The 24,510-nt window shown below is 41.2% G+C and overlaps 1 protein-coding gene across 1 annotated transcript in view; it reads left to right on the top strand.

Moving 5' to 3' along the window:
- Positions 1 to 1,888: 1,888 nt before the first annotated feature.
- Gpatch8 (G-patch domain containing 8) overlaps positions 1,889 to 24,510 on the top strand; it is a 78,054-nt gene continuing 55,432 nt past the window's right edge. Inside the window, exons 1-2 of the mRNA XM_032913618.1 lie at positions 1,889 to 2,049; positions 19,323 to 19,397. Of these exons, the coding sequence (XP_032769509.1) occupies positions 2,005 to 2,049; positions 19,323 to 19,397 (120 nt within the window). The 5' untranslated portion in view covers positions 1,889 to 2,004. The remainder of the gene's footprint in view (positions 2,050 to 19,322; positions 19,398 to 24,510) is intronic.

The raw sequence follows: 24,510 nt of genomic DNA, 5'->3' as shown, positions 1-24,510 counted from the left end.
CCTCCTCTCCATCCTCCAAGATTTCTATCTTAATCTTCAAATATTCCTTGTGAGGGGGCTTCCAGAATAGCTTTTCTATGGGGTATTTGGTCAAGACTGTGATTTTTATGTTGGGGTAATACTCCTTCCATCCCTTGGTGAATAAGGAAGACCTTGCTTCTGTAAGCCAGTTTCCCACAGAAGGTACCTATGATAGTTTGCAGGGGAAATCTGACTCTGACTAGAATATTGGTGTGTTGGTTTGAATAAGAATGGCCCCCATAGTCTCATATAGTTGAATGCTTAGATGCCAGAGAGCTGAGCTGCTTGAAAAGATTAGAAAGATTAGGAGGTGTGGGTTTGTCAGAGGGAGTGTCAGGTCCAGTCTCCCTCTTCCTCTCCCCCCTCCCTCTCCTCCCTCCCTCCCTCTCCCTCTCTCTCCCTCTTCCCCTTTCCAACGCCCGTCTCCTGCTGTGAGTCAGGAGTCGGGCTATAGCTCTCAGATACTGCTCCAGTGCCTACCTGCATTCTGTCAGGCTCCCTGCCATGCTAATAACAGACTACACCTCTGCGATTGTAAGCTCCCCCTGCCCCCCCATTAAATGCTCTCTAAGAGTTGCCTTGGTTATGGCGTCTCTTTCCAACACTGAAACAGTGACTAGACAGTTGGTTTTTAACAGATCCTCGCATTTCAGCAAATTATCTACTTCTTGATTAGAGCTGACATGTTAGAAGTCCAAAGTCTGTTTGGTTAGCATTTCTAGAGGAAGCCTCCAGCTGCTACCAGAGTAAAGGACATGGTTTAGGATCCAACTGCTCTCTAGACTGCCTTGGAAGGAGTCCTTGGACTTTCAGCTCTGCCCACACCCTCACCTTCTCCGGTGCCAGGTACAAACCCCTGAGGCTTGCTAGTTGACTGGGGAGAGCTCCAGGTTTAACAAGAGAACTTGTCTTAAAATAAGGTGGAGGGGGCTAAAGAGATGACTTAGCTGTTAAGAGCTGTCTCTGTATCTATGTATGTGTGTATATATATGGAAAAATAGTAAAAAAGCTCTTGGCAGCCATGTGTTTGAGATTCTCTCTTCAAGATTGTGGACCCCTTCCTTGCTATGCCTTGATTTATAGGTAATTTTAAGATAGGTCGTTCATTAGTTTTCCCTCTCATGTAGTTTCACTTAGATTTTGTTGAGGAAGTTCTTATATAGCCCAGGCTAGCTTTGAACTCCCTACGTAGCCAAGGATAAGCTTGAGTTAAGCCTCAAGCGGGGCTATACCTAGTTTTAGACACTCGTTAATTATTTACAACTATTAGGTCATTTTATTGGTTATCTGACTTCCTGTCTGGAATGGAAGCCCTTTGAGAAGAGAGACTTTTTTGCTACTTCTTAAGTAATGCTCTCATGTATCAATGTAAAAAATACCCTCCTTGGACTTCGGAGGCGAGCCTCTACTACAAAGTCCAGCCCGGGCTACAAGAAACCCCGTCCAAAAGCAACAACAAAACAAACAAACAAAAAACACTTAAAAGTACTCTAGCTCTCATGCTACTGTATAGTATTATACTGTGTATTATTACAAATACAGGATGGGTTTGACTGTAAACAAGAGCATAAGAAAGATTTCTGAGCACCATTAAAGGAGCAAGTGGACACCTCCCAGTCCCACACACGCCCTGCCCTGCTGAACTTTCCCTCCGGAAGCGCTTGAGGCGCTCCGACGCGAGCGCGCATGCGCGGCCCGCTGGGGTCGCTCGGGGCCGGGCGTGAAACCAAGCGGTGAGGGAAAGGTTCCGCCTCCGGGCCTGCAAGGCGCCTGCGCCTTCGGGATTCCCGTCGGGACGCATTCTTGTTCCCTCCCTCCCAACACCCCCCCCCCCCCCAATATCTTCCCGCCCCCCCCTCCACTGCCAGCTGCGCGCGCCCGGTGGGCGTGGGAGGAGGCGTGGAAACAGGGAGGAGGCGGGTGTCGCGGGAGGGAAGGAGCGAACCGGAGAGCGTCGTCCTGAGGAGGAGTGAAGGCGGCAAAATGGCGGACCGCTTCTCCCGCTTCAACGAGGACAGAGACTTTCAGGTAAACACGGGCGTCGCCAAGGACCCCCCCCCCCGGAGGGCTCGCAGCGAGCCTGGGGCCGCCTCCCTCCGGTTCTCCTATCTTTCTCTCCTTCTGCTCTCCGCTCCGCCTTGCAAGCCGGCTCTCTTTTCTGCCTCTCATTTCTCTAGGGGCCTCCCAGCCTGAGATGAGGCCGTGTCTCCGGCTTCATCCCTATTCACGTCGTCTCTTAAACTAGGGTTTCCTCCTATTTGCCTCTGGCTTTCCGCTCCCCGGCCAGGCGCTTTGGTGGGGACGACGCTTAGGTTGTCTCCGGGCCTGTGCAGTCGGAGGGCTGGCCCCCAGGGGAGAGGGCTGGGGTTGGGAAGGCTTGGGCCAGCGGTTTTCAGGCCAGGGCTATGGAGCCATTGGATTTGCTCGCACCGATCTTCCTGGGAATCTTCTCTCCGTTTTCTCGTTGTGATAAACAAGCCCTTTATCGTCTATCTAACCTAGTCTTCACCCTGGAAAAGGGTACCCTTACTTATCAAAGACGCCTTTTTTGTTGAGGGGAGCCATCGAGCTTTCTCTGGGCATAAATAATAACTGCTGTTGTTTACAGGCCGTTAATTGGGTTGGGAAACAGTAAGGTATAGGTCTGTGGACTGGTGTAAACTTTACTTCGAGTTCTATCAAGATTTGTTAAGAAGCATAATATAATGGCCTTTCCAAGCGGGAGATAACTCCCTAAACCTTGATTTTTCTTTCTTCATTTGCAAATGAAGTCTGGGAAAGATGACCGTAGATTGGCAGGCATTAAAGAAAAAACAAAAACAAACTAACAAAAACAAAAAAACAAAAAAACAAAAAAAGAAAAACAAGGCCGAATTAGAATAATTCGGCTTTTAGCTGTTGAAATTGTTACTGCGGAAATAGTTGGAGACAATAAAGGATTTAGTAGCCTTTGGGTATTTCTAGGTAAAAATACATCCTTAGTTGAAAATCACTGCATTACTACCGCATCTCCTGGCAACAGCAATTTAGGTCAAGGAATGAGCCTCCGAACTCAAGTTTTGCTATTCCTCTGAGCTTATCCAGCGCAGCTCTAGCTGGGTCAGAAGGCAATTGGAAGGGTTTGGATTCTTGGAGATGATCGGACTGATAAATACACAAGGCAATTGGACTGGTAAAATCAACGCTTTAATAGTCTTGTGTGTAGAATGCTATGAGAAGTTTTGCAGCAGTAAGGGATTTGGGAGTTGCTGGAAAAGCCTTGTGGTCATGTGCCTGCTGCAGAAGCTGCATCACAGCACGGCATCTCAAGGTGTTTTAAGGATTTATCTCAGAACCTCCGAAGTTTAAGGTAATTCATTTTGGACATTTGAGAATGCTGTCTGTCTGCCTCTCAGTCTTCCTTTCTTTCTCCCTGTATAGCAAGCTCTATGAAACAGGTATAAAGAATGTAAGCTTTATTAGTTTTTATTAATTTAAAATTGTTTAGGAGACATACTGATGATGGAAAACTTCCAATGCTTCTCACAGAAGAGAATTTCAAGGTGACCTAATAAAATTGAAAATGGACAGTTTTGAGGAAAAATGGCCCTCAACTGTTTCAGCAGGCTCAAACGGGATTTTGATTGATTGAAGATATTGAAAACTGGCTATTAGGATGTGAGCGTTGTCATTTGGAAACTAATCAGGGTGATTCTTCCGTGCTTTAGTTGAGGTAATGTAAAATCTGATTTATGGGCTAATGAGACAGCTTAGTGGGTGAAAAGCCTTTGCCCCACCTCAGTTTGACCCCTGGAAGGTGGAAGGAGAGCCCCAACTCTGAAAAGTTGTCTTCTGACCCCAACATGTATGTCCCCTCACATAGTATACAAATAATAAAAAATTAAAAATATAATAATAAGAAGTAAGAGCCTTAGAGTGGCTGAGCGAGTTTGCATCAAATCTGACCTGAGTGGCGCCTGGGGATCCAAAAGGTGGAAGGAAAGAACCAAATCAGTTCCCCAGAGCTGACCTCTGACAGCCCCCATGAAGTAAATAATAATAAAAAGTTTTTAAAACCAGAAATAGATTATCCTTTGAGCTCTTTGATGTTAGTATATACATTTTAATTGTATTTTCTGCACTTGCTCTGACATAACCCACTTACAATTCTAAATGTCCTAGTGTTTTGCATTGGAAATGGAAAAAAAAAAATCAAAGCCATGTCTTTTTTTTTTTCCGGAGCTGGGGACCGAACTCAGGGCCTTGCACTTGCTAGGCAAGCGCTCTACCACTGAGCTAAATCCCCAACCCCTCAAAGCCATGTCTTATATATCCCATACTAGCCTCAAATCTGTAATGTAGTCAGGGATGACTTTGAGTTTCTGATTCTCCTTCCTTAACCTCCAAAGTTCTGGGATTACAGGTGTAGTCTTTCATACCCAGGATTTTGCTCATGATACTAGCAAGCACTTTTACCCACTGAGTTAAATCACCAATTCAGAAATAGAGTTATTTTATTTTAAATTATGGGGTGTGTGTGTGTGTGTGTCTTTTAGGGCTGGGGATATAATATGTTCAGTAGTAAGAGTATTCCCCTAATATGTGAAGGACTTGATCCTTAGCAGCATGGTAGTAATAATAGTAACAAAATAATAAAATGAGAATAGTTAATATATTTATCTCTGAATGTTTTGATAAAAGAAAAAAATATTGGGGCTGGAGAGATGGCTCAGCGGTTAAGAGCACTGACTGCTCTTCCAGAGGTCCTGAGTTCATTCCCAGCAACCACATGGTGGCTCACAACCATCTGTAATGGGGTCTGGTGCCCTCTTCTGGTGTGTGTGAAGACGGCTACAGTACTCTCATATGCATAAAATAAATAAATGAATCTTATAAAAGAAAATATTGACCAACTGTCAGTACTGTCTTTTGGTTTAGAGCCAGCTATTGAAGAGGGAGTGAAACAGGAAGATGCTCTTTGAGTAATTTATCTTGAAACATGTTTCAAGTTTAGGTTATTGAAGTTAAATGTAGCCTTTTAAGGTTTTAAGTAGTTGAGCATAACAAGACCCTTCTTTAAAAAAAAAAAAAAAGTGGAGGCTGCTTCTGGTGGTAAGCTAGCTCCCCTAGTCCCAGACCTTTGGAGATAGAGGGAAAGTTAAGGTTTCCATGGTATCTTTTGCTATATCAGCTAGTTTGAAGCTAGCCTGGGTTCTGTGAGACACATTTCTCAAAAATTAAATGAGGTGCCTCTAAGATGGTTCAGCTAGTAAAGGCACTTCCTCCCAAGTCTCATCACCTGAATTTGATTCCCAGGACCCACATAACAGGAGAAAACTGACTCCCACAGGTTGTCCTCTGACTAGCTCCACATGTGCGCTCCCACAAACACCACAAATCAAATTTTGAGACGTTAAGAAAATGAGAAAAAAAAAAGCATTATTCTTCAGGTTCTGTGTATATCTCAGTTTTTATAATAATACCTAAGAAGTAGCTGCTATCCATAATTGTGGCTTAGATAGTTAAGTAACTTAGTTAATATATCAGTTATATCATAGGGATTAAATTTAGATTGGCTTTTCCACCCAAATACATTTACTTATTTTTTTGTTTTTCAAGGGTTTCTCTGGATAGCCCTGCCTGGAACTCTCTCTGTAGACCAGGCTGGCTTCAACTCACAGAGCTCTGCCTTCTGAGTGCTGCGATTAAAGGCGGGATGTATCACCACTGCTCATTGAAAATAATCTTTTTTTTTTTTTTTTAACATTTATTTATTATGTATACATCATACAGCTCTCTGCCTGCATGTACACCTGAAGGCCAGAAGAGGGCACCAGGTCTGATTTCAGATGGTTGTGAGCCACCATGTGGTTGCTGGGAATTGAACTCAGGACCTCTGGAAGAGCAGACAGTGCTCTTAACCTCTGAGCCATCTCTCCAGCCCATCTTTTTTTTTTTTTTTAAAGATTTATTTATTTTATGTATGTGGGTACACTGTTGCTTTCTTCATATACACCAGAAGAGGGCATCAGATCCCATTACAGATGGTTGTGAGCCACCATGTGGTTGCTGGGAATTGAACTCAGGACCTCTGGAAGAGCAGTCAGTGCTCTTAACTGCTGAGCCATCTCTCCAGCCTGAATATAATTTTTTTAAAGGTTGTGGTTTTGTTTTTTCAAAGTGATATGTATATGTGAGTATCAGTGAGGGTTGAGCTTGGTGCGTGCAGCGTCTGTGGAAGCCAAAGAGGGTGGGGGTGGGGTTAGAAGCAGTTGTGAGTTGCACCATCGATGTCCTTACAGGGTGGCAGACGCCAAATTCTGAGTCTTCTGTAAGAGTACTTACTGTATGTTCTTACTACCAAGTCATCTCTCTTAACCCCTAGATTGACCTTTTTACCTTTTCACTGTAGCTGTCTTCAGACACCAGAAGAGGGCATCAGATCCCATTACAGATGGTTGTGAGCCACCATGTGGTTGCTGGGAATTGAACTCAGGACCTCAGTCACTGCTCTTAACTGCTGAGCCATCTCTCCAGCCCTTTAAAAAAAATTACATATGCGCGTGTGTTGTGTGTCTTGTGTGTATTGTGTGTGGGCACACTTGCCACAGTGTATGTATAAAGGTAGGGTTAGGTCACTACCTTATAGAGTTTGTTATCTCCTTCCACCTTTATGAGTACTTTTGGGATTGAACATAGGTAGTCAGGCTTGCATGGCAAATGCATTTAGTTGCTGAACCCCTGAACATGTATTCACAACCATTTTTTCCACTAGCAATTTTATCTGCTGTTTGTTTATTTATTTATTTTAAAGATGGGGGCTCACATAGCTCAGGCTGGCCTCACACTGAGTAGCATTAAATGTCAAATTCTTCTGCTTGTCAAATGCTGGGGTTGTAGGCATATGCCACCATGTCCACTTGTCCAGATTGAACCCTGGGCCTTGTTTGAGTGAGACTAATAGTACCAACTGAACTGTATCTCTAGCCTGGATTTTATATTTTATACAAGTATAATTGAGTCATGAATTATGAAGGGTAGATTTATAGGTCACACAAATAAGTGGCTTTTTAAACAGGCCATACAATTACAGTTTTTCTCTGTTCTGTTTTGTCCAGATCTGTATTTTGTTTTTCAAGGACTTCTTGACCCGTTTCTTACCAAGTAGCACTTATTATAAAGGATACATTGTTTTGTTTCAGTTTTAGACTTTTACCCTCTACTCTCTCACATTGACTGTACTTCCCACTCCCAACCCCAGGATTAGGGCCTGGATCTCAAGTAGCATAAACTGCCCTCAAATATACTGTGCAGCCCAGGATGGCCTTGAATTAATTCTGCCTATGCCGCCAGAGGGCTGGGATTACAGATGGTCAGCATGCACCACTCTCCACAGTGAGGCGGGCTCTCGCTGAATTGCCTAGGATGGCCTTTAACTGTTCTGTTGTCTCAGTAGGCTCTGTTTGAGTTTGTAGTCCTCCTGCCTCAGCCTCCAAATTACTGGGATTGCAGGCCTGCATTACCAGTCATGGCTTTTGGTGGGCAATGCTGGGTACTGAGTCAAGTGCTGCACACGTGTAGCTTTTCAAAGTGAAATTTTATCTTTGGAAATCTTTAATCTAGATTTTGTTTGTCTAATAAAGCTTTAATGACTCCTTTAGAATCTGACCTCAGATTCTGAGTGAGACATCACCTCTTTCTGCATTTACAAAATAAGACATTTGTTCACAGATTCAAATTTTACATAAACTAATGAAAATATATAATGTAATCAACAGTAAGATAACATTTTGTATCTAATCATTAAAGTTTTAGTTATACATTATATGTAGCTGTAAAGTGCTATTGAGCTTAGCATTTTGTGATTGTGCAGCTTTTAGTGGTGATGTGGCAAAATACTAGTGATCAAGTCTTCTTTAGTTTTGTATTATAGAGGACTAATGGTTCTTGTTATGTGCATTAGATTTTTTTAATGAAAAAAGGTGGGGTTGGGGATTTAGCTCAGTGGTAGAACGCTTGCCTAGCAAGCGCAAAGCTCTGGGTTCGGTCCCCAGCTCCGAAAAAAAGAAAAGGAAAAAAAAAAAAGAAGAAAAGAAAAAAGGTTACAACAGTAGATGGGAATGTGAAAATAAAATACATCTTTTTTTTTTTTTTTTTCCAGTCAGGGCCTTACTTTGTAGTCTACCCTTGCCTGAGACTCAGGGCAGTTCTCCCAAGTGCTGGGATTGCAGCATGAGCTGCCACATTTGCTTCATAGGCATATTTTTTAAAGATTAGAATAATTTGTTTATTCTTGAGTTTTTTAGAGACAGGGTTTCACTATGTAGCCTTGGCTGGACTGAAACTCAATAGAAATGTGCCTGCCTCTGTCTCTGCCTCAAGTGGTGGGATTGTGTGTGGCAGGCTTCAGAAGAATTATTTAAAAAAATTGTTTAAGAGATTATTACTGACTGCTCACAAATATCCTGGTGTTTTTTTGGAAATCCAAATAGATCCTGGTTTTTCTACTTTGGCCAAACTGATCATACAAGTGCATGTGTTTGGGTCATGTGTGCGTGCGTGCATGCATGCATGCAAAGTCAATTTGTTAGAATTAGTTCTCTCCACCATGCTGATCTCAGAGATAAAACCCATTTCAACAGCTTTGTTAACACAAGGGCTTTTACTTGTTGAGCCATCTTGCTAGCCCTCCCTTGATTTTTGACTGAACTGAAAATAATCTGGCACTGTAGTCTGTATTTCAGTTTGTCCACTATGTATGCACCTCTCATTCTGTAGCCAGTTGAACTGAGACTGCAGAGACCAGGAAGTGAGCCCAGTGTGGATATCTTGTTGTCAACAGCCCTGGGCTGGTCCAGTACCAGGGGATAGGAGTAGGCCTACCCAGATGGACTGAAGGAGCAGGGCCTGGCCCCCACCTTTTTATCCTCAGAGTGCTGGCTTGGAGATGGGAGAGGGATTTGGGAGCCTGGTGTTTACTAAGCAGATCCAGACCGAGTGCCCTTCTCACCTATTAGCATGGGGAAATAAAATAATGATAATAATAAAAGTAACATTTGCTCAAGAACTTTCTAGAATCTGCACAGTGTTAAATAGCAGTAAGAAAGCCATCTGTTACTTATGTAGTATGTTTATAGGATTCCTTTTGGGGGCCCTCTTCCCTTCCCTCCCCTTAGACTAGGTATCAAAAATTAGGGATCAATCATGCCATAAAAGCCTTTTACCATTGAGTTGTGAGCCTAGCATCTTTTGTGAGCCATTTGTGATAATAGAATAGGACTCTGAGAAGACATTTACTTGAAAAGAAGTTATCTATTTAGGTCACAGAAACAGGTTTTGTGTGTATGTTTGTGTGTACCTGTGTCTACTACTGTGGACTAGAGTTGCTATTCCAATGCAAGTGTGCAAAGGATAACAAATGGACAGGTTTTCATTACTGTTTTCTATAGTGGTGAATGACTGTTAATCTGCACTTGAGCTCCCAGTGGGTGATCATGTTTGTAGCCACACACCAGAGTTCTCTACACCAGCTTAATTTTGATATGCCTTGACTAGCTCAATGGCTGGGCACTTCCAAACCTCCCCAAAGCTAGCACACACTTCCCTCCAGTATTCTTTAGTTAACACTTTCTAAATCTATATTTTATCTTTGCTGCCTAACCCAAGCAGGGGAGTGGCCCTGGGGCTGCTTCCCTGACTTAAGAGTTGGCAGGCCCTTGATTCTGGTCTCTGCTTCCCCCATCTTGGTGTGGTCCTTCCTACGCCTCTCTCTGCGGAATCCCCTTTTTTCTTGCTCGGGAATCCTAAAAATCCTGCCTCTTTCACCCTGCCCAGCCGTTGGTCACTGGCTCCTTATTGATCAGTCAAAAACCTATTGAGAGGGGTTGGGGATTTAGCTCAAATGCTAAGGGTCCCTGTCCCCAATGGGTTGTTTTTTGTTTTTTTTTTTTTTCTTTTTTCTTTTTCTTTTTTTTTTTTTTTTTTTTTGGAGCTGGGGACCCGAACCCAGGCCTTGAGTTTGCTAGGCAAGCGCTCTACCACTGAGCTAAATCCCAACCCCAAGATACTTATTTTAAAAAGAGGTCTTTTGATGGGAGAATGGGTTTAGAAAGAACTATGGCTACAATGCTGTTGTGGTGGTGTTTACTTTGTCTCACCCTGGCGTAGGAGTCTCAGAGTAGACTCGGGCAACTGTACTATTAGTCTGATCCTTATTTAAGGCTGTTCTTGTATGATAAAGATCAGAGAAAAAATAGATGTTCTTGTACTTTTCTTTTTTTCCCTTGATTTTGTGTGTGTGTGTGTGTGTGTGTGTGTGTGAGAGAGAGAGAGAGAGAGAGAGAGAGAGAGAGAGAGAGAGAGAGAGAGATTGTTGTTAAAATAAGGCTTTACGGGGTTGGGGATTTGGCTCAGTGGTAGAGCGCTTGCCTAGGAAGCGCAAGGTCCTGGGTTCGGTCCCCAGCCCTGGAAAAAAGAAATAAAAAAAAAGAAATGGCATTTTGGGGTTGGGGATTTAGCTCAGTGGTAGAGCGCTTGCCTAGGAAGCGCAAGGCCCTGGGTTCGGTCCCCAGCTCCGAAAAAAAAAGAAAAAAGAAAAGGAAAAAAAAAAAGACAAGGCCTTATATTATCTAGTACTTTTGTTGTTTCGTTATAAAATTCTAATTAGAGTACTGTAGAGGGATTCTTTGATTATATTCTCAGCTCTGGTCCCTTCCCTTCCTCTTCTCCCTTCTCTTTTCTGTTTTTCTGTCCTTCTTGAGATAGGGACTTCTTATGTAGCCCAACCTGGTCCTAAACTCTAAATCCCCCTTCCCTTGCTACTTGATTTGGGTGCTAGGATTAGATACATGCCCCCACACCTAGCTTCTTAGGTCTTAATGATATTGTATAACCAAAATACAATTTTGGTTTGAGACAGGGTCTCTATGGTTCTTGGCTGACCCAGAACTCTATGTAAATGAGGCTGGCTTCCAACTCATAGAAATCCACATTTCTCTCTCTGGAATTAAAGCCTGGCCCTTGTTTTACTTTCTTCTTGAGCGAGTATCTCAACACTAACTCATGTTCTCCTAAAATTTACTGTGTATCCCAGATTGGCTTTGACCTCTTGGCAGTCTCTTTGTCAACGTACTTCAGTCTGGTATTATAATTATGAGCCTGACTCAAAAGAAAAATATTCTTTTGATACTGGGTCTCACATAGCCTGGGACTGTTTGTCACTGTAACCTTGAATCTTCTGTCTCCACCTCTTGGTTGCCAGGATTACCACTGTGTACCACCATATCCACTTTACGTGGTGCTGCAAATTGCATCCAGGGCTTTATACATAGTAGGCAAGCACACTACCAACTGAATTAGTCCTTCAAGGTAAAAGTTTTGACTTAATTATGTATTAATTGTTAGTGTGGTATGTGCTTCTGGACACATACATATCACATCTATGTGTGGAGATCAGAAGACAGTTCTTTTGCCAAGCAGATTCCTGGAATGGATCTCTTCTTGGACTTGGTAATAAGTGCCTTTACCCATTTTTCTAGCCCAATGACTTAAAAATGTTTTGTTTTGTTTTGTTTTTTTTAAAGATTTATTCATTTATTATATATAAGTACACTGTAGCTGTCTTCAGATACACCAGAAGAGGGCATTGGATCTCTTTACAGATGGTTGTGAGCCACCATGTGGTTGCTGGGAATTGAACTCAGGACCTCTGGAAGAGGAGTCGGGTGCTCTTAACCACTGAGCCATCTCTCCAGCCCCTTAAAAATGTTTTTTAAAACAGTTAACTATCCTGATTTGCTCCTTTACACCTGGGATACTTACATTTTATGCACTTTCTCTCTCTCTCTCTCTCTCTCTCTCTCTCTCTCTCTCTCTCTTTTAAGAATTATTTATTTATTAAAGAGGGTATCAGATCTTATTACAGGTGATTGTGAGCCACCATGTGGTTGTTGGGAATTGAACTCAGGACCTCTGGAGGAGCAGTCAGTGCTCTTTTTTTTTTTTTTTTTTACTTTTTCTTTTTTTTCAGAGCTGGGGACCGACCCAGGGCCTTGCGCTTGCTAGGCAAGCGCTCTACCACTGAGCTAAATCCCCAACCCCAACAGCAGTCAGTGCTCTTAACCGCTGAGCCATCTCTCCAGCCCTTTATACACTTTCTATTTGGGTCATGTGTTCTAAAGTTTCCTTGTTCTGGGGGTTAAACACACGGTGTCGTACATGTTGAACACATGCTCCATGACTGAGTTAGAGTCTTAGATTCCTTAAAACCTACCAGCTGTGGTGGCATTTGCCTTTGATCCTATCACTCTGAAGTCCGAGGCCAGCCTGGTCTACAAAGTGAGTTTCAGGACAACGAGGACTGTTACATAGAGAAACTCTGTCTTGAAGGGAAACAGAGTTCAGTGGTACAATGCTAGTTTTGTCATGTCAAAAATATGATCCAAAGTGGATGGGGAGAAGGAGAAAAAAGCTAATAGTATCAAAAGATTTTTATTTTGGTTTGGAGATAGAGTTCAGCAATGGAATGCTTGCTTACCATTCTTAAGTTTCTAGGTTCAGTCCCTAGTACTGGGGGGCAAAATACTTATTTTCTGAAAGAGAGTGGTGAAGTTTGTGTTTGTTTGGTTTTTTTAAGGTAGTTTTATGTAGCTCAGGCTGGACTAGAACCCCCAGTTCTGAATATTTCCACCTTTAACTCCCAAGTGCTAGGAGTCAGACCTGTTCTCTGAACATGGTAATTAATGAAGTCTTATTTTGATTTCCTTGTTTTTTGTTTTTGTTTTGTTTTGAGACAAGTAAGGACTTGTAGCCCTGGCTGACCTTGAACTTGAGGTTGTTCCCTGCTTCTGCTTTAGGAATGTAGGATTACAGGCATATGTCACACTAGATTTGTAGTGTCTTGAGTTGTGAATCTGGTGTATATAGAGGTTTTTGTCTTTTTCTTGTGATTTGATCAATTCTAATATTATTAATAAAAATGTATTCTAGCTTGAGGTATATGTCTATTTCTTGAATTCTGCTATGGTTTCTCCCTTGAAACACTTGCTTGTGTGTCTGCCCTTACTTCCCTTGCCATTTAGACTTGCCATTTAGACTTAAGTGAGAAAGTCTTACGGGGATCACCAAAGGAATTAAAAATGACTACACAGATATTAAAACAAGTCATTGCTATTACAGCAGATACCAGAAGGTGTGGTGTTGATTTACCTCTGATAAAAAGCAAATTGACCATTTGACTGTGGAACTGTAACCAGATATGCTTATTGTATATTGTATTAGTCACAGTAGAAAGTTCCATGTGCTCACAATAAAAAACAGTGGCGAATGCCTTTATAGTCCTATAGCATTCGGTAGGCAGAGGCAGGTGGATCTTTGAGTTTGAGGCCAGGAAAGCCAGGGCTACACAGAGAAACACTGTCTCCAGTACCCCCTCCCCACCTACTCCCCCCAAAAAAGGATAGTGTAATGTATTACACTAGTTTTGTTTGTTTGGAGACAGGATCTCACCGTATAGCCCCGATTGCCCTGGAACTTGTTTGTAGACCAGGCTGACCTTCAGCTTCCAGAGATCCTGTCTGGGGTTACTTTCCAGGTGCTGGGATTAAAAGCATGCATCAACACACCTGCCCCCACCCCCTTTAAGATTCGTTATTATGCTGTTTGTTTATTTTGGTTTTCTGGGACATGGCCTCTCTGACTCTGGGTGCTAGAATTAAAGACATGTACCACCTCTGTTCACTTTAAATTGCAGTAAACTTTATACTGATACTACAATGCCATTAATGTCCAGAATGTAATTTTTTTTTCAAAACAGGGTTTGTGTAGTCCACCATCATTTGGCCTAGTTTTCTTTTTCTTTTCTTTTTTAAAAAAGATTTATTAGTTTATTTTATGTATATGAGTACACTGGAGCTGTCTTCAGACACACCAAAAGAGGGCATCAGATCTCATTACAGATGGTTGTGAGCCACCATGTGGTTGCTGGGAATTAAACTCAGGACCTCTGGGAGAGCAGTCGTCTTAACCACTGAGCCATCTCTCCAGCAAACCCCCCCCCCCCATGTTCTTTTTTAAAGACTGGTTTTATGTTTTCTTCTTGAGACATTCCTTTTCAATTCCATTGTCTCCATAGTAAAATTTACTTCTTAGGAATGTGTAAAGAAGCTGCAAGCAATAAAGTTTTATTTATTTGGTGACAAAGGAGAGGGGGATTGGGTTTGTTCATAGTTTAAATATGAAGCTGTCTTGTATGGGTCTGTTTCGTGCCACTTTTTCAAAATTTGAAGTTTAAGCCAGGTGTGATGGCACATACATTTAATCCTAACACTCAGGAAACAGAGCAGGTGGATCTTCTGAGGTTCAAGGCTAGCCTGGTCTACATAATGAGACTGGCTTTTTAAAAAAGACTTTTTTTTGGTGCTGGAGAGATGGCTCAGCAGTTGAGAGCACTGACTGCTCTTCCAGAGGTCCTGAGTTCAATTCCCAGCAACCACATGGTGGCTCACAACCATCTGTAATGGAATCTGATGTCCTCTTCTAGTGTGTCTGAAGACAGGTGTAATATAGTGATATAAATAAAATAAATAAATCTTTTTTTTAAAAAAGACCTTTTATTTATTTATTTTTTTTAAATTGTGTTTGGATGAGTGCAGTCTGTGAGTACCACAGTGTGCTTGTGGAGGTCAGAGCACAACTATGGTAGTCTAGCTAGCTCATGGGTTATGGAAATCAAACTTTCTTTCTCCTGTTTTTTCATCTTCCTTCCGTTTTTCAACTGTAGAAGGTGAAATCAAAATCATTGTTATAATTTTTTTTTCTTCTTGAAACAGTCCTGGCCTTGGACTTGCTATATAACAAAGGATGACTTTGAATTTCTCATCCTCCTGCCTCTGCCTCCCAAGTACTGAGATCTAGGATTACTGGTGTATGCCACCACACTCATTCTGTGTAGTGTTGGAGCTTGAACCCAGAGCTTTATGCATGTTTGGCAAACATTATTTTCAACTGAGCTGTGTCTCTGCTCCCCTGCCCCCATCATTATATGGTTTGGATTTAGGAAGTCCCAATTAGGGTCAGCAAATAGCTTAGTGGATAGAGATGTTTGCCACCAGCCTTAGAACCCGAGAAAACTGACTCATCCATTTGTCCTCTGACCCCCATATGTGTGCTGCGACACAAATGTGCACACTTTCACACAGGTACACATACCAATAAATGCATTAGTAATTTTAAAAGTGGAAAATATAGATCATTATATTTGAATTGTGAGGTAGGGCAACAGTTACATGTTAGGTATTAGGTAATCTCTAAGCAATGTTGATAAATGAGGTAGAAGTGGCAGTTTTTGCCAGTGGCCCCAGCTCTTGAAACAGTACAAGAAGATCAGAAGTTCAGTGTCACCCTCAGGTCCTTAGAGTGAGTCCAAGGACAGTGTGGGGCCACAGGAGACTGTCTCAAGAAGCAAACAAACAAAAAAGAAATTTTAGTTGGTGAGAACAGAGAAAGACAGAGACATCTGTGTAATATACTTAAGCCAGAGTCTTGTCAAAGGTAGACTAAGGGGTGTGCCAAAGATAAAAATCACTTTAAACTTGGCATGGACCTCATCTAGATGGAGAAAGTCAGATGTTTACAGCTTTGTTAATAATTGATATGATCATTCATCAGAAACTTAGAATCTGGACCAGCGAAATGGTTTAACCAGTGCGCTTGCTGGGAAGCCTAATGACCTGGGTTTGATTGCCAGAACCTACAATAAAGTGGGAAGAGTCAGCTTCACAGTGACCCTCTGCTGTCCACATGAGGAAGCCTCACAGTGACCCTCTGCTGTCCACATGAGGATCATGGGTATTTATGTGCTCTCTGTTACACCTTCAAGTGAGTGCTGGGGCGAGTGCATACACACAAATAAAGTGAACTAAAAATAAATTACTAAAAGCTTTAATTTAGTAATAAAACCACGTTGAGGGGGGGTCAGGTGTGGTGCCTCAAGCCTTTAACCACTCAGAAGGCAGAGGCAGGAGGATCTCTGATTTAGAGGCCAGCCTGATCTACTAAGCTGGAACTGGTTTGCTCAGTAGACTAAATAGAGAGAACCCTGTCTCAAAAAACAAAAAACAAATCCACTTTGAATCCCCTGACTTTCGTTATAAGCAACATTTTCGTTACTGTTTTTTATTTTTATTTTATTTATTTATATGTTTATATGTGAGGGCACATGTGCCCCAGTGGGTTTGTGGAAGTTAGGGTGATGTTTTTGGCAAGTGGTTCTCTTTTCACTGTATGTTCCTGGAAATGAAGTCAGGATATCAGTGTTGTGCACTAAGTGCTTTTGCCTTCTCAGCCATCAGTTCTCAACCTTCCTAATGCCGCAACCCTTTAATGCAATCCCTCATGTTGTGGTGACCCCAACCATAGGATTATTTTTGTTGTTACTTCATAACTATAATTTTGCTGTTATGAGTTATAAAGTAAATGTTTTCGAAAGGTCTTAGGTGACCCATGTGAAAAGGTCATTTGACCCCCTCCTACCCACAAAAAGAGTTTCAACCCACGTGTTGAGAATACTGTTCTAAGCCATCAGGACAGCCCTCATCAGTGCTTTAGGGGCGGAGCTGGAGGTAGGGTGCCTGCTAAGAAATCTGAAGTGTGCTGTCTTATTGCAGTGACAATTAGCTTGATTATGGCTGCGTATTACATTGTAAAGGCATATTTATCTCTCAGCAGATCTTCTGCAAAGAACAATGCTGGCAAATCAAACAGTGGGATCCAACTTTTATGTACCTTCCTCTACTAGGACATTTTGTTTTGTTTTGTTTTGTCTTATATTTTGAAAAAGGTTTTGCTGTGTAGCCCAGTAAAGGATGATGGGGTGGAATTATCAATCCTTCTGCCTCTCTCTCTGCCTCCTAGAATTACAGGTGTACTCCACCAAACCTACAGGATAAAGAAAAATGAAATAGGGCTAGAGAGAGAGAGAGATGGCTCCATGGTTAAGAGTGCGCTCTGCTCTTGCAGAGCACTTGATGGAGTCCAGTTCCCAACCACATCAGGCAGCTCACAACTCCAGTATCAAGCACCTCTGGCCTCGTTGACAACTGTACTCCCTTACACACACACACACACACACACACACACACACACACACACACACACACACACACCATGAAAAGTAATAATACACCCCTAAGCACCCCTCCACATACCACACACACACCATTAAAAGTAATAATACACCCCTAAGCACCCTCCACCACCCCCCACTCCCACCCCACCCCCTCGTATTACTGTGTACCTTGGCTGTCCTGGAACTCACTGTAATCCAGACTGGCCTTGAACCTAGAGATCAGCCTGCTTCTGCCCCTGAAGTGTTGGGATTAGAGGGTCCCCCCTGCCAACTATAATAAATATTGAAAACAACAAAGGAAAAGCCAACACAATGACTTTTGCAGACAAGCCTGATCGTCTGAGTTTGATCCCTAGAACCCTAGTGGAATAAAGAACCAACCCCTGGAAATTGGCCTCCGACCTCCACATATATTGCATAGCACATTCATGAATGTGCAGGCACACACATATAATAAGTAAACATAAAAAATTTTTAAAAAGAAATACTGTCTATGAAAGTAAAAGAGATGGCTCAGAGGTTAAATGCACTGACTGTTCTTCCAGAGGACACCGGTGCAGTTCCCAGCATCTACATGACAGCTGGCTATAACTATCTGTAACAGGAACTGACGCCCTCACACAAACGTACCTGCAGACAAAACACCAGTGCACACACAATGATGGAGAAAGAGAAGAAGAAAGTAAAAGGGCACCGTGCAGCCAGTTTAAGCATAGGTGTCACAGTGCTTTATAATGTTTTTTGTTAACGATTAGACAGTTGTTAGGGGAAAAGAGGTCAGAATTCTAGATTTAGTCCTTTTTTTTTTTCCTTTTTTAATTTCCAGGTCTTGTGATTGAGTGTAGCACTTCTTGCATTCAAGGCAAATACTTAATCTCTGAGGAGGTTCTCCAGCCCCCAGATACAGACTCTTTTAAATTCTTTTTTTTTTTTTTTTTTGGTTCTCTTTTTCGGAGCTGGGGACCGAACCCAGGGCCTTGTGCTTCCTAGGCAAATGCTCTACCACTGAGCTAAATCCCCAACCCCCTCTTTTAAATTCTTATTATATTTATTAAATTTGTTTGAATGTTTTGTCTGTCTGTCTGTATATGTACTGTGTGCATGTCTAGTGCTTAGGGAGGCCAGAAGAGGACGCTGGATCCCTGGAACTGGAGTTACAAATGGTTGTAATTTGCTATGTGGGTGCTGGGAACTGAACCCCTCTAAGACAAACAGTGCTCCTAACCACTGAACCATCTATGTCTCCAGCCCAAGGCAGACGCTGAAGCTTTTTGTTTTGTGTTGCTTTGCCTGCCTGCCTGCCTGCCTGCCTGCCTGCCTGCCTGCCTTTAACAGTTTCTTCCTTTCATTTTGTTATTTTCTTGTCTGTGCTAGTGGTTGAATTTCTTAGTTCTTAGAATCTTGTGCATATTAGGCAACCCCCACCCCACAAGACAGGTAGCTCTGGTTATCCTGGAACCCACTCTGGCTTTGAACTCAAGAAACCTGTCTTCCTCTGCCTCCCAAGTACTGGGATTGAAGGTGTGTGCTTGTCTTACCAGGCCCTTACGTTGTAGTGAAGATTCTGTGCATGTGGAGACTCACATGACATAGCTTGTATGTGGAGGTCAGATGGTGACTTTATGGAGTCGTTTTTTCTTTCTACCCCTACATGGATGGGTTCTGGGGGTCGACCTCAGGTCGTCAGGCTTGCATCTTTGGGCAGCAAGACTTACTTACCTTCAGAGCCACCCTTCCTCTCCTGAGCTGCTTTTTATGGGTGAGTTTATACTTTCCATCCCCCATGACTGATCAAGGACCTTTGTGTGCTGATGAGGAGCTCTACCACTGAACTACATCCTCTGGTGGCAGTTTTTAAAGAAAATAACTTTATTTATTTGGCAGTATGTGGGGTATGTGTGTTCCATGGCACACATGTGTCTGTCAGAGGACAGCTTGGCTGAAGTAGGTTCTCTTTTTTTCCACCATGAGTGCTAGCAATCAAACTCAAGTGGTCAGGCATGGTGACACATGCCTTTACAATGTTGAGCCATTTCACTGGGCCTTGTAGATTTTTTTTTAAGATTCTCAATTTGTAGGTCAATTTTGTTTTTATACCAAAAATAAAAAGATAAAGTAACTTGTAATTGACTAGATTATCAGTTACTTTGATAATAATTACTTTAGAAAACTAACTGCAGTTTGTTTGTTTTTCCAGGGTAATCACTTTGATCAGTACGAAGAAGGACACTTGGAGATTGAGCAAGCGTCCCTTGACAAGCCTATAGAATCGGTAAGATGACCCCTGCTTATTTTGGGTCTTAGCCAGTTAGTTAGGTAGAGCTCGTGTGACACTTGATGTGAGTGAGGTTAAACGATGTACAACTGACAGCACAGTTCAGAGCCGTTCTCTTGCATGCCCTAGAGCAATCAGGTGGACTTTTGGGTATGATTTAATAATGTTAGAAAATCAGTGTAAACCAGAGAAAAGGTTAGGATTTAAAGGAAAAAAATGTCATTTTTGGCCCATATTAAACTTTGATAAAAGATAGAAAGTTGGGTGTAATTTTTTTTTAAATCGAATAAAGGAGTAAAATGTATTTTGATCCTTTAATATCATTTCTGGGCACCATAGTCACGTGTGACATGTTGTAGTAGAAACAGTTATGAAGTAGCAGACATTAGACCCCTGAGACGTGGTCAGCTTGGTCTCTGTCGCGTAAGAAATGTCTGCTGGGTTTTGGGTTTTGGTTTCCAGGTCAAAAGTTAGTTACTTTTGCCTTTTCACACTCTTAGTCTATGACAGTAATGATACCAAGCCATAGAACAGGAGATTTTTCTCTGCCTCTTAATTTAAAACGAGTGATGATGGCACAGGCCTTTAATCCTAGCACCTGGGAGGCAGAGGCAGGTGAACCTCTATGAGTTTGAGGCCAGCCTGGTCTACACAGTGAGTTCCAGGACAGCCAGGGATACACAGAAAAAACCCTGTTTTTGGGGCGGAAACAGTCTTAAGTTTTGGACGTAAAACATAATGTTATTTAAAACAACTGTCCATTGTTAAAGTGTCTGAGCTTGTTATTGTCAGTAGTTAAAATTTGTTCTTACGTGTATATACTTAAAAAGATTTCATGAGGCATTGGAAAAACTTGAGTAGATAAAAAGTCAGACAGAAATCCTAAGTTTTATATCAGTCAAGATAGACCCCCCTCTCCCTGTAAGAAACACTAGCTTTTTCTTTTGTGAAATAATAAAGCAGTTGAGAAAGTATCGATAATTTAGCTTTTGCTGTCAAAGCTGTGACATAGTAAAGGATCAACATATATTTATGTTCCTAATTAGGTTGGTGTCGTGTGTGTTTGTGTGTGTGTTTAGATGTTTACAGAAATTTACACAACTTGGGGTGTTCGACATTTTTCTTCCACAGCAGTTGGCCCATATTAGCTAAGCAGCCATGATCTGGTTTGTATTGCACGGTCTGCCTTTTTTAATTTCTTCTCTAGGGTTTCTTTCTCCCTACCTCCCCTTCTTATTTCTGTCTTTCTGGTCCAGTGAACACTGCATATAGTACTTTCTGTCTTAATGTGCTGGCATGATGCTAGACTAGGCATGGCGGTAATCGATGACGCATGCGATAATGCTGCAGAGGGAGAGTTCACATCTGATAATGTGCTGAAAGTCCAGTCTTACATTTGAACGTAAGATTAAAATGCCAAGCCCACTCTGCTAGGTTAAAGCCCACCAAGGCTTGTGCCTTGTTCTGTATCAGAGATTATCATCAGGCAGAATTTTATAATGAAATGTGTAGGCAAGATACATGATTTGTACTTAAATAATTTAGTTTTCCATTTTAATTTAAAAATATTTCTTTGCATCAGTTTTAAGAGCAAAATCCCTAGTTGTTAAAGCTTCCCAGTCTCATCGTGTGAGGCTCACAGATGTGTTGTTTCTGCTGAGCACTTGACTTGTCAGTATCAAGAAGTTTCACTAGCCTGAAACTGTAGCCTGCTTCATTCCTAATGTACTTAATGAGTATTTCTTTTAAAGCATTGACATTTAGCCCTTTTAAATTCTGTGTAGGTCCATATTATAATTTTTTAAGCCATTCTTATGACATGAGACTAATGATACTATTTCCTCACAGTGCCCAGGATTTTTTTTTTCTTGGACATGTCGTATTCGTAAGCAAAGCACTGTGACAAGACAGTTTGCTTGTGTAATCATTGCCGAGTAATCTCAGTGAGTAAGAGTAGAGTCGGCTTAAGTCTTGCTTATTAGAGAATGTTAATCTCTCCCTCTAAAATAACACATGGTGCTGTGCTCAGACCAGATCTTTACTTTTTAAAACAAATGTGTGGTCAGAGATGTATATGTTACATTAAGCTATACTTCTGGTGAAAAATTATTTCTGGAGTCTGTAAGCATACACAATCAATTGTAAATTGATAGTTTAGATAATAGTAGGAAGATTTTCGTAGGATGCACTATGTTAAATAGAAATAGGACTCAAAAAGAAAAGAAAAATGGGACCCAGAAAACACAGAGCTTTGTTTCTGCTACCTAGTCATTTGGAAATAAACTTTGAAGTTTTAAAAGAACACCTATATGATTGACATCACAATAGGTAGGTGGTGAGAGCGCCCAGCAGATAGTATGTGCTTAGTTGGGGGCTGGCTGGCTATCTCGAGCTGCTTTGTTCGAAGCGGGAATGTTGCTTTTAACACAAAAAGCCTCTGCTGAATTAGATCTTTCTCTGCAGCAATATCTTGAGAGGTGCTGACTGTTTTGCTACAGCATGCAACTCAAAAGTGGCTGGGAGTACACAGCTTTGGGAGTCTACAGATCATTGCAGGAGCTAAAATGTAGTCATTTAAATACATGAGCAAGGCGATCTGCAACAACTGGGACTGTGGAGGTCTGCACAGGTTTGTGTCAAGAATATGCCTATATGAAGGGCTATTATGAGTATGGAATTAAGGCTATTTGATTCATAATAGAGCATATTTGATACAAATCAGCAAAATATAAAATGAGATATAAAAAAGATAGTAACGAATTATTCATTAACCAAACTTCTGAAGTCTGGATTTGTTAGTGAGATGTACAGTTATTCAATTTTAGTAGGCAAATGTTAAAAACAAAATTTATAAAGTACAAAATTCATAAAAAAACAAGATTGAAAAAGTACTCTAATATTTGCTGTAAAGTTTTATTTTCTTTTATTTCAACTACCAAAGTATCCTTTTGGTCAAGAGTAAAATATTTTCTAAGGAAATTGAATTAGAATTGGCAGTTAAAATTGATTATCTGAATTATAGTAAAAGAACAAAACAGTTTTTCCTTACTGCAAACAACTTTTTTAGTTTCAACTTTAAAAGTTGTTAGTTATGAGATTTTAACATTCAAAGCACAATTATGACCTCTATATATTTAAAATATTGGGAAAACTAAATGTAATCAAAGCTATAGCCCAGTCTTAGATTCTGTTGTAATTACAAGAATCAGTTAGTACAATTTAGGACATAGGATTTTTTTATGACCTTTATTTTAGTTTGAAGCTGATAAATCAGATGGGATAATGAAGTTGAACAAAAGAAAAAAATGCCTGCATCATAGACTTGGAAAAAATGCTGTTATTGGTACAATTGGAAGCACAGCTTTCCACCAGATTAGTTGCTTTTTAATTCTAACTGACTGATAGAATCCTGACTTTAGGAGTTGTCAGGTTGAGTGGGTTTTAAAAGTTAGTGCTGAGTTTTCCAAATATCTAGTTGCTAGTGTTTAGTCTACCTCATGTAGGGATTTATTAGTACATGTATACCTGGAGTATTGTTATGTTGCATATCTGTGTAGATCTGTGGACTCCACTAGTTCCAAAATGTAACTCTGTGAGCCTGCTGATTTGACTCTTAGCAGTGACCTTCTGTGGACTGCACAACAAACAGTCTGCTTCTTGGAGCTGAATGGTGTAGCATTACTCTATGGCTTTTCTCTCTAGTCTCCATTGTCATCTGTAGTGAGCTATAGATTTTTTTTTGTTTGGGGAATTTTTACAGATTTGTTCTTTGCATGGGTTCACCTGGTAGCGTTGGTTCTTGCTTATAGAGTCTCTAATACACAATCAGCAAGCTTACAACCCACTCAAGAGACTTAGCATTTTTGTCCTACTGAGAACGGGCTAAATCATATAAATTAAATCCGGTTGTCAACTAAAAGAAAACTGAGTGTGGGATTGATAATCATCTAGTCACCGATGTATCTGAAGTGGTTTTCTCTTGAGAAAAGAGGTTCTGTTTTCTAGTATCAAAACTTGTAGTCAGCCCTTGCAATAAAATACATTTTAATCTGTGTTTTGGCATGTGCTGTGGTGCTGTTGCCCAATGATCCTAGTTCCTGGAGTGGTGTATAGTTACATGGAGCAGAGAGCAGTTCCTGAGGTTTATACGAGTTCAATGATAGATAAGAATGCTGGGGACCAGCTAGAATAGTTATTGAGGTTTTGTTTGTTTTTCTAGCATTGGTATTACATTTTCAACATATTGGTGGTTATAGAGCACTTTTTCATTTGAAGATCCTCCCATTTAAAAACTCTAACATAATAGACACGAACACATGTCGGTACTTCAGAATTTTAATTTACTTTTGAATTTAGAAATAGAAAGCCAGAACACGTCAATTGAGGTAATCATACTTCCTTCCCCGCAAAAGAGTTTTCAGTTCAGCTTCATTTGAACGCAGTAGGATTTCATTTTCAGCTGAAGATCATAAAGCTGCCATTTTGAACAACTCTGAAACCCTGAGTCAGACAGAATATTGTCTTTCTGTATCCTCCTTAAGAACATTTCATTTGCCTTATTTCTTAGTTTAAAATAGAAATAGCCTTGTAATTCTTGTTTTATGTAGAGGAGTACTCTGTAGCTGTTGTCTTCAGACACCAGAAGAGGGCATTGGATCCCATTGCAGATTGTGGTGAGCTACCACGTGGTTGCTGGGAATTGAACTCGGGACCTTTGGAAGGCAGCCACTGCTCTTAACTGCCAAGCCATCTTTCCAGCCCCCTCCTTGTAATTCTTGCATGTACATTTAAATTGAAAATAATCTGTCCTGTTACTACCACGAGTCTTCCATCTATTGTACATTGTTTGAAAAGACTAAAAGATTAATTTTTGTTTCTATGAAATATTTGAAACTCAAATTACATCTATGTGTAGATAGTAGATATTAACTTTTTTTGGGAAGTGGAGATAGGGTCTCCCTATTGCCCAGTTTGGCTTAGATGCCAGTATGTAACTTAAGATGGCTGTGGACACATGACAATCCTGCTTTAACCCTTGAGTGCTAGAATCTCAGGTGTGAACCACCACACCGGGCTGTTTTGTTGTTTGTCAAGACAGAGTTTCTTCCAG

The sequence above is a fragment of the Rattus rattus genome, chromosome 9 (genome assembly GCF_011064425.1).
Source record: "Rattus rattus isolate New Zealand chromosome 9, Rrattus_CSIRO_v1, whole genome shotgun sequence".
Taxonomy (NCBI): Eukaryota; Metazoa; Chordata; class Mammalia; order Rodentia; family Muridae; genus Rattus; species Rattus rattus.
The sequence above is the reverse complement of the archived record's forward strand: the minus strand, read 5'-3'. Positions and strand labels throughout refer to the sequence as shown.